This window comes from Bicyclus anynana, chromosome 8 (genome assembly GCF_947172395.1).
Source record: "Bicyclus anynana chromosome 8, ilBicAnyn1.1, whole genome shotgun sequence".
In the NCBI taxonomy this organism is placed as follows: domain Eukaryota; kingdom Metazoa; phylum Arthropoda; class Insecta; order Lepidoptera; family Nymphalidae; genus Bicyclus; species Bicyclus anynana.
Genome location: NC_069090.1, coordinates 14,443,981 through 14,454,485, shown reverse-complemented (window position 1 = coordinate 14,454,485; position 10,505 = coordinate 14,443,981). Strand labels below are relative to the sequence as shown.

Genomic DNA, 10,505 nt, shown 5'->3' with positions numbered 1-10,505 from the left:
CTGATTGGCACTAAACCGCGATCGACCTGAAACATAATAATATGTGCTTCTAAATCACAGAACATAAAACACTTAAGCTACACATTTTTATATCATGTGTTATAAACTGACAGACAGATTTTGCCTAACAGTAAATTAAAAATTCAATTAAAATCTAAAAAAATCCGACTAAAAATGTCTTCTTAGTTGTACTAGTCAAGTCCATTTGATACCCATATTGAGGGAGAAAAAATATGTAATTCTCCATTTTGTGATGGCGGCCATCTTGAACTCTCGTCTAAAAACTCGGACGTCCGCTAGTGTATCAATATTAATAGGTTTTACAATACGGAAATTCGATATATTTTTTCAGAAATATTTACCGGATACCGCAAGATAATCTGGCTAACATCCACATCGTATTTTTCGGACAACCCGACCAAATATGGATCCTTGAATGTTGGTGGTAACGATAAATTATTCAAAACTCTGTGCACCAGAAAACCAAAAGGCGACCACGCAGTCACAGTGATGTTTTTGAGTTGACAGTAAGCCACTAGCTCCAGATTCGCGAATGTCGGGTTTACCTGAAAATGGTTAATCACATTGAAATTAGCATAACCTAATAAATTAATTAACTTAAATTTTAATAATGTATTAAAAAAAATAAAACCGACTTCAAAATTATAAATATGTTTTTACTAAACTAAAAAGCGAAAAATAACATCGTATAATATGCTACCTTCTCAGTTTGCTCAGTGCGATCAGTTTGAAGGCGGTACCAAGGTAGTGCTGTGTTAATTAAAGCCGTTTCGGAAAGAACTGTCTGAAAATTCTAAATCTTTATGTTTTAAACAGCTTGAATTAATACATCACTAACTTGGTACCGCCCATATTTGAAAGTTCCCTCCGATTTCCCCAGGATCCCATCATCAGATCCTCACATGATTACTATCAGACCAAATGGATAGCATACCCTCTCAAACGAAAAAAGCGATATTACCCTATGCCATAATTACTGCATTTAATAGCATAATAAGCATTTTCCTTCGAAGTCCTCAAGCTCAAGAGAACAGCTCCAATTTTGCTGACTTTTTTTTGTTAAGTTTGTTTTTTTGATATTATTTAAAACCTTTTGAAGTGGGGACGAAATGATTTATATTGTCTAAGCAATATCTCTGCTATTTATAAGTATTCAGGGTGCTAGGGAGAATTTCCCATAACTATGGGGTTTTAAAAACATGATTAAAAAAAAAACATCATGCTCGTTTTATGTTTTCATTGGCGCGACAAAATACCTAGCTACAGCCTTTCTTGATGAGTACTGTTTACCAACAAACTTTAAAATGAGGATATAAATCACTAGTCATTTCATCCCTAATAATATGTTTTTTGATGTTTTTTTTTAATTAATTCAATGACTTTACCTCAAGTTGATTAACAGCAGGCATAATATCAGCGTGAGCTAAGATCTTGGTCATGAATGTGCTGTTGAAATTCGATAAACCGATCGACTTCGTCAAACCCATCCGCTTTGCGTCTTCAAGACCTCTCCATAGCCCCAAGTTACTGTGACCAGTTCTATTCAACTATATTTAGGAAATAATCATGAAAATTAATAATAAAGAAAATAAGATGTAAGATGATATAATAATATGATTAGATTAGTATATGAAAAATATTTAAATTATTTCTGTATTCTGTATTTCTGATCGCTGTAACTCTTAGACCATTAATAACTGGACGTGGTTCGCACCCAAATTCACCAACAAAAAAGTCTGTCATTTTTTGAGGGGGACGAGGTAAACTCACACATCGAAAACATTTAACACCATTAAGTATATTCTATGTCCATACACTACACACAACCTTATTATATCTACTGTGACACAACTATAAATTTGACTCGCGCAATACACACACGCGTAATTTTTACACACACTAACAAACACATTGTGCACAGTAAAAATATATACAAGCAGTATACTCGGCCGTATTTTTGAAATAAATACTTACAGCGCGCGGTACGTAAACTGCCTGCCTCCAGCATTTTAATTACATTTGCCAACTTTGTATTTCCATTTAATTTTGTGATTGTAAATATACTTTTTTTATGTAAACAAATAAAATATTTTGTAAATTGTAGTAAAATAGGAAGTGATCAATAAAATGCGTGTTGTTTTTTGATTGGTAGATTTAAATAAGGCTGATACTAATCAATGACCTTCAAGGATAGGTCGTATTCATATGTTTATTTTGGTGATGCCATCTAGGTATTACCTCCACACTACGTGACCAAATATTAAAAAACCGGTCAAGTGCGTGTCGGGCCACGCGCAGTGAAGGGTTCCGTAGATTATGTTAGCCCTTTAATCCCTTATGTTTTTCTCAATTTCAAAGCCTTTATTATTCCTTACATTATTACATTAAACAAGTTTTTCAATTAATAAGAGTAACAGTTTTAATTTTTTTTTTCTATGTTAGTATATTGTTAGTGTATCTGTTTTAAGTTTAGTATGTTAGTGAGTTAGTCTTATTTCTAATTAATAAAATCTATTTAACTAGTAAGTTGAAATTGAACTTGAGGTATAGCTCGCGTTTCGACCTCTAGTATGAAGTCAAACTACTGCTTGCATATTTACTGTGACATTGCTTAGACTATCCACAGATTAAATACATAGAAAAAATGCTTGGAGGCCGTTGGATCAGCTTCCACCTTCACACAGGAAGTAAAACTATAACAAATGTAAACAGTAATTGTTATCAATTGTAAATTATAATACTGTATGACTTTTTCAAAAGAGCAACTGTTGAGTTTCTTGCCGGTATCTTCTCAGCAGGACCTGCCTTCCGAACCGGTGGTAGAATCTTTACAAATAGTCAACTGACGTGTCAAAAGTGCTTGTAAACTGAGCCTACTTGAAATAAATGATTTTTGATTTTGATTTTGATTTAGAATATTCGATTACTGATCGACGTTTGGCTGTTTCGTCAAAAGAATCGTTTTTTTTTTATAAATTGTTTTTATTAAAAATTTGTTAAAATTAAGGTTTAAATACTTTCAAATGAAACGTTACTCCATGTTTTACTAAACTACAAGTTTTTGGTCGTTTTTTATGCCATTTAACTACACAAAATAATATTTATTATTTATTATTTTATGATTATTTTGTATATTTAATTATTTATTATAATTATTTTTTTAATAATTTATATTTATCGAACTTAATTTTTAAAAAATGCCCCTAAATCGCACCCCACCTTCCACCAAGTCATTATCTCCATCAAAGCAACTTACTCATACAACACATATCAATTCGAATGAATATGCCACCAAAGAATGTCCTATGACGGAAACCCCTAGAGCGAAACAAGGGTTTAGAAACAAACGGCGGCGTTCAGATGAAGTCGGCGATCGACTCGCTTCCTTCATGGTTGAGATCAAGGACATCCTTGAAAGTTTTAAAAAAGAGCAAAGTTCAAAGTTTGATAAACTTGAAAAAATGTTCTTAGCAGTAGATGAAATAAGAAAGCAAGGTAGTGAAATCCAGAGTTCGATTGATTTCTTGTCGGCAAAATATGACACAATTACCATTGAAATAAATAAAATGGAATCTGAAAGACAGTCATACCTTCAAAGCTTGGAGCTCCTACAGGATAAATTGGATAACTACGAAAGACTGTCTAGATCAACTTGCATTGAAATAAAAAATATACCGACAGTTAAATCGGAAACTAAAGACAGCCTGCTCAACACCATCATAGCGACTGGAAAAATCCTAAATATTAATATCCAGCCACATGAAGTCAAAGATGTCTTCCGTTTTAGCTCACGTGATCCGACATATAAGACTGTGCTTGTGGATTTTAATAGCGTACTAACTAAGGAGAAAGTTATTCGTATGTACAGAAAATCAAATAAGGAAAATAACCCACCTACTACAGAAAAACTAAGGTTAGCCGGGCCCTCTAAGCGGATTTTTATTTCAGAAAGTCTATCGCTGAAAACTAAAAAGTTGTTTTTTCTTGCCAAAGACTTTGCAAATACTAATCAGTATCAATACTGTTGGACATCCAGTGGTAAAATTTACTTGCGAAGAAAAGAAGGTGCCCCAGTCAATCTCATCAAATGTGAATCTGATCTGGACAATTTTAAACAATGAAAATGACTTTTTAAATGTATCCATTCTTCAAATATATTGTTCATTAATTGTATTAGCTTTAAGTTTACTTTTATGTTTTAATTTTATCTACCGTGTTAAAGATTTTTGTAATTTTTATTCAAATTTCACAATGATACACTTACCACACACACTTTTACTAACTTACAATACTTTCTACATTTCTACTGTTCTCACTCGCCATATATTCATAAATTACCTACTAATAATGACAACTGTAATCCACATTCACAAACATAATATAAGTAAAATAGAAACGACAGGTTATAATTGTTATAAGTTGCATTACGGCTATCGCCAAACTTTCGGGTCAGTCAACGTCACTTCAGGATTAAATTTTCCATTTCAAATTAGAAACTACGTTATTCGAGCACCCTGTATAATTACAAATCAACTCTCACTATGAATCACTCGCTTACAACTATAGACGAAATAGATAATGTAGCTTCGTTCTCACAACAGTGTGATGTAGCGGACCTTAATGAAATAAAAACTATAAATAAAAACGACCTAAAAATTATATCACAAAATATACGTAGTATTTACTCGAATATATATGATTTACAAATTTCACTAGCTGAATTAAAGTATACCATAGACATTTTAGTTCTGACAGAATGTAGATTAAGTCCCCTAAAAACTATTCCATCACTTAAAAACTATAACTCATTTTCTACATCTTTGCACCTTAATCAAAATGATGGCGTAGTTATTTATGCCAGAAATACTTTTTTGACTAAAACAAACGAAATTAAATTAGATCATGCATCGTGTATACAGTTAGAAGCTGACGAATATATTATTCTAGGAATCTACCGATCGCCTTCAAATATTAATGCTACTAACTTCATTAATTCACTTAGCACGCACCTTGAAACTATCCGATCACATAAAAACATTATAATTACAGGAGACATAAATATCAACCTTATACCGAAACAAAATGAATCAAATAATGAATGTAACAATAGGTCTAACTACCTAAACATGTTATCTATTCATGGCTTAGTACCAGGTCACACACTTCCAACCCGAGGCAGCAGCTGCCTCGATCATTTCATTTTAAAATTACAGACTAAGAATGTCTCTCCGTTCATAGCAATTCTCAATACCTCGATTACTGACCATTCTATGATATTTTTAACCTTATCTAAATTACGTAGTAAGAATAAATGTCAGAAAACTAAACTTTACTTAGATTATGACAAAGCCGTAAAACTTATCATGGAAAAGAACTTGAATATACTTCTCTACTCAGAAGATCCTAATTTGGTGACGGAAAAACTTATAGAAAAATTAACAGAGGCTCAAAAAGAGAGTTCAAGTGTAATAACTATTCCTAAAAATGAACGTAACATTAAACCTTGGATGACATCTGGCATATTACGTTGTATACGAAACAGAAATAATTTGCAAAAGAAGTTAAAAGCTGACCCTGAAAATGAAACCTTAAAAATTACCTTTAAAAGGTACCGCAACTTCTGCAACAACTTGATTAAAAAAATTAAACGAACCTACGACAGACAAAAACTAACTAACTCCCTCAAAAATAGTAAGGAACTTTGGAGTAAAATTAAATCTATTACTAACTTAAACAAACCTAAAACCCATAGCTTAAATCTTTTAAACATTAAACCCTCTCCAATCCACTCGATCAATTATGTAAATAAATACTTTGGCAATATTGGAAAGGAACTAGCAGAAGACATTATGTTAAATGCTCCACAAAGTGTTGACCCCTTAAAGTTTATCGATAATCAACTGACCTCATTTGTACTCCTGGATACCGACTTACAAGAAACTGTAAGTATTATTAGGAACCTCAAATCTGAAAGCGCGCCTGGTTGGGATAACATTCCTACAAAACTTATAAAATTAGCTATTCATGATGTAGCACCAATAATAAGTCACTTAGCTAACCTATGTTTCAAATTGGGAATGTTCCCCTCAATTTTGAAACACTCTATCGTAACACCTGTGTTCAAAAATGGAGATGACTCAGATGTTAATAATTACAGACCTATCTCTGTATTATCATCCATAGCGAAGGTCTTAGAAAAGTTAATAAATTCTAGATTAGTCAGCTATCTAAATAAATTCAACATCCTTTCTGATTCACAATATGGGTTTAGACACGGAAAATCCACAGAAGATGCAGTACTGGGGTTAACATCAATTATTACAGAACACTTAGACAAAGGTAAAAAATGCCTAGCTGTTTTTCTAGATATTAAAAAGGCGTTTGATACTGTTTCCATTCCTCTGCTGATACAAAAACTGGAGAAAATTGGCATTAGAGGTACACCGCTCTCATTACTCAAAGATTACCTACACGGAAGATCTCAGCGTGTCAAAATCGGACAACATGTTAGTGATGAGTTTCAGCCAACATTTGGTGTTCCTCAAGGAAGCGTATTAGGACCAACATTGTTTTTGATATATATCAATGACCTATGCAATTTAAAACTAGATAGTGGTCAAGTGTTCTCTTATGCTGACGACACTGCTGTAGTTTTCTCCGGTGCTTCATGGAACTCGGTCAAAAAATTCGCTGAATCTGGTCTCTCAACAATTTCTCTGTGGCTGTCGTCAAATCTTTTGACGTTAAATACAAAAAAATCCAACTATGTATGCTTTACAATAAATTCAAAAACACAACCTAATAGTGATTTCCAAATTAAAACTCACAAACAGAATAAAATTTGCTCTTTAAACTGTAGCTGTCCAGTTCTTGATAAAGTCTATACAACCAAATATTTAGGCATAATATTAGACCAGCGGCTCTCATGGCATCCCCATGTTGAATTTATAAATGGTAGAATCAGAAAACTCATTTGGATTTTTAAATCTCTTAGGCATGTAACATCAAAAAAATTACTAACTCAGATCTATATTACACTGGGTCAATCTATTTTGGGGTATTGTATTACAGTGTGGGGTGCAGCTTCAAAAACAAAGTTTCTTGAAGTAGAACGTGGTCAGAGATCCTTATTAAAAGTTATGTTCTTCAAGCCATTCAGATATCCAACCAGTGACTTATATAAACATTGTGAGTTACTTACAGTTAGAAAATTATATGTATTACTTTCACTATTAAAAGTACACAAAAATGTACCTCCGGGCAATGAAAATAATAATAAAGAGAGGAGACGAAAAACCGTACTACATACAATCCGAAGCAAAACTAAATTTGCGGCTCATCAATTTACAAGAAAATCCACTCACCTCTACAATATAGTTAACAAAAAATTAAACATCGTCTCTTTAAATTCACATAACTGCAAAAAAATTCTTACAGATTGGTTACTTAAACTTAACTATGATCAAGCCGAAAACCTTTTGCATCAAGTGTAGCATAAATCGGAATATAAAAACTTGCACAAACTCGCATGCTCATGTACACATACTCACACACACCACTCAAACACAACACACACAAATCACTCACAAACACAAACACATGCACTTTTGTATATTATTAGTAATTTAGATTTAATGATTATTTATATCCAATGTATTAGTCTACTATATATTATGGAAGAGCGGGGCCGCCCGTCACAAGTTACAGTAGTAATACTGCAAACTTAATGGGATGGTTCCAATCAAAATATTACTGCTATGTTTGAAAATAATGTACTAATATGTTGAATCTTTGGAAATAAACTATTATTACTATTACTATAAACCGGCATTTTTAGGGAGCTCCTTACACGACAAAAACGATTACAGCAATGAAATATCGATTCTGTAGCAACAGTTTTTATAAACGCATTAGATCATAGATTTTTGATCTTTGCCAGAGGGGTAACGGTTAGCGAACCACGTCCAGTTATTAATGGTCTAAGCTGTAACTCCATCTTATACTCGTAGAGTTTCAACCGTCGATGATCCATATACTATTTTTGTTTTATGTTTTTTTTTTTATGTTAGGTAATAGTATATTTTTGTTTTATGTAGGTAGCTATTACATCTGTGTGCTATTTATGCTACCCAATACGATGTTGGTATGTGGGTACTTACTGAATACCATTACGAAATAATATCTGCCTTATAATTAACTGCCTTATGTAACCTAAGTTGAAATTCAAGCTAAGTTAAAAAAGACAGGCAAACCTACCAAATTAACTGGATGGTGTATAAGGTACAAATCTAAATAAGCTAATTTTAGCCTTTTTAGGGCATTCTTTAAAGCTGGCACTACACCGGCCCTGGTGACAACCGAGTATGGTAGCTGGAAAATTAAGTTCATATTAATATATTGTTATTCCGAAAAAAGTTCGCCACATAATTTCTTTATGGGGTGATAGGAGGGATAATTTTTGTAGTTTTTTTTATTTTATCTAGTTCATGGTTTCCTATATTTTGGATGTAAAATGTTTTTGGCCGCAATTTAACTATGAAACCTATTTGCAATGTCTGTCACTTACTATGCTACTCTACCTCCCTGCCAAATTTCATCTCTGTACGTCAAGCGCTTTTTTAGATTTCGTGATGAATATATTACCTTTCGCTTTTATATATTAAGACTAGCGGACGCTCGCGACTTCGTCCGCGTGGAATCCAGTTTTTCACAAATCCCGCACAAAGAAGATCCTCCATCATCCCTTAGTTTATCCCCGTGGGGGTTGAATCTATCAAAATCTCTATCGTTTCTAAGTAGAACAGCGAAGATGTGGAATGCCCTTCCGGCTTCTGTGTTTCCTAACACTTATGATTTGTGCACCTTCAAGACAAGAGTGAATAGGCATTTTCCAGTCTAATACGAATAAAAAAGAATCTTATTTAAGCGAATATCTTCGTCATAGTAGCTCCAATCTTTAATTTCAATTCAATCAGTCGAAAATCTAAAAAGATTTATACAAACTCTCATCCCCTATTTTATCCCTTAGAGGTAGAATTGATCAAAATCCTTTCTTAGCGGATGCCTACGTCGTAACATCTACCTGCATGCCAAGTTTCGGCCCAATCCGTTCAGTGGTTTGGGCTTTGCGTTGATAGGTCACTATGTCAGTATTTCTCATCACTAATAAATAACAGATGAGGGTACGTATTTCTAATGCTGGATCTTGGACTATAACATTTTTACCTTACTAGTAATGAACAAATCTTCTCGCTTTACAATTCCTCGACACGTTACGTTATGAATAGCTTTGCCAACCATATCTTCTGTGAGGTAAACATACGCGGTGTCTATATGTCTGTACCCAATTTCCATAGCATAAACAAGTGAATCGTGTATGCGTGGTCTGTCATTAAACTGTAAACATTTAAATGAACAATATATTATTATATTACGTAGGTACTAGAGATGTTGTTCTAAACAAAAATCATGTTCAACAACCTTATTGAAGTATTTGTTCCAGCGCTAACATATTTATTAGTGAAGTACACTATTAAAAGCCATCAAAAACAAATCTTGTTCATCAAAGTTCATCAAAGTTCTTCTACCGTAAAAAGTTGTGAGATCCATTGTGAAACAAAGTCGGTTTTTTTATTCAGTCTGTACTTAAGGAACCTTCCTGTCTTTAGTTATTACGTAATTAGCTAGCTTAATAACATCTTAAAGTATTGGATAGAATACAACTTTGCAATAGCACGTTGTAGAGTCAACATCTCCTGAGGATGCTCCGGTGAAACGTACGTAGAGAGTATTTTGTCGGACGTTGTCGCATGGGTTCATCAGCTTTTCGCGGATCATAGCAAAATAAATAAATCTTTATATAAACATATTAAAGTGTCGTAAATATAAATATATAAAAAATACCTAACCTGACTAAGTGGCAATGGGCAGTCCACATAGTTCGATGAACCGATGGACGTAAGGGTCCCAAGGTGCTGGAATAACGACCCCGCACCGGAAAGCGCAGTGTGACTCCTCACTAGGTAGACCGAGGATATCAAGCGGGTTGCAGGGAGCCGCTGGATGCTCGCGACTCGAAACCGTTTTGTTTGAAAGTCCATACAAGAGACCTATATCCAGCAGTGGACGTCCATCAGCTGTTAATAATGATGATGATGATGAACCTAACTTAACCTAACCTAACCATTGGTTTCTGAGTCACTCAAGTTCCTGTTCTTAGGAGTATGAATGGAGTTCACAATATCCTTACTTACGTCTACAATAAAAGTACCAAAGGCATTGGCCGGCATCCAGTTCCCATCGTTCAGTTGTCGCTTTTCAGTTTGATCGCAGCTTGACTCCACCTGCGACTAATATAAACTTTTTACTAAGTATAAAATCCTTTTGTAGCTACGTTTTATTTTTGACCTGGTTTAGGAATTTACACCCAACGATCCCGGTAATTATTAACCATAGTCAGGGCCCGATCCAGTAGAGGGCAAGCG

At 33.9% G+C, this 10,505-nt stretch overlaps 1 protein-coding gene across 1 annotated transcript; it reads right to left on the bottom strand.

The window, feature by feature from the left end:
- Window positions 1-10: 10 nt before the first annotated feature.
- On the bottom strand, window positions 11-9,482 carry LOC128198308 (aldo-keto reductase AKR2E4-like). The gene is made up of 5 exons (XM_052882885.1): window positions 9,247-9,482; window positions 8,278-8,391; window positions 1,407-1,568; window positions 370-566; window positions 11-26 (listed from the first exon to the last, which is right to left on the bottom strand). Exons 1-5 carry the CDS (start codon window positions 9,373-9,375, stop codon window positions 11-13), a joined length of 618 nt encoding a protein of 205 aa, XP_052738845.1. The 5' UTR covers window positions 9,376-9,482.
- Window positions 9,483-10,505: the final 1,023 nt, after the last annotated feature.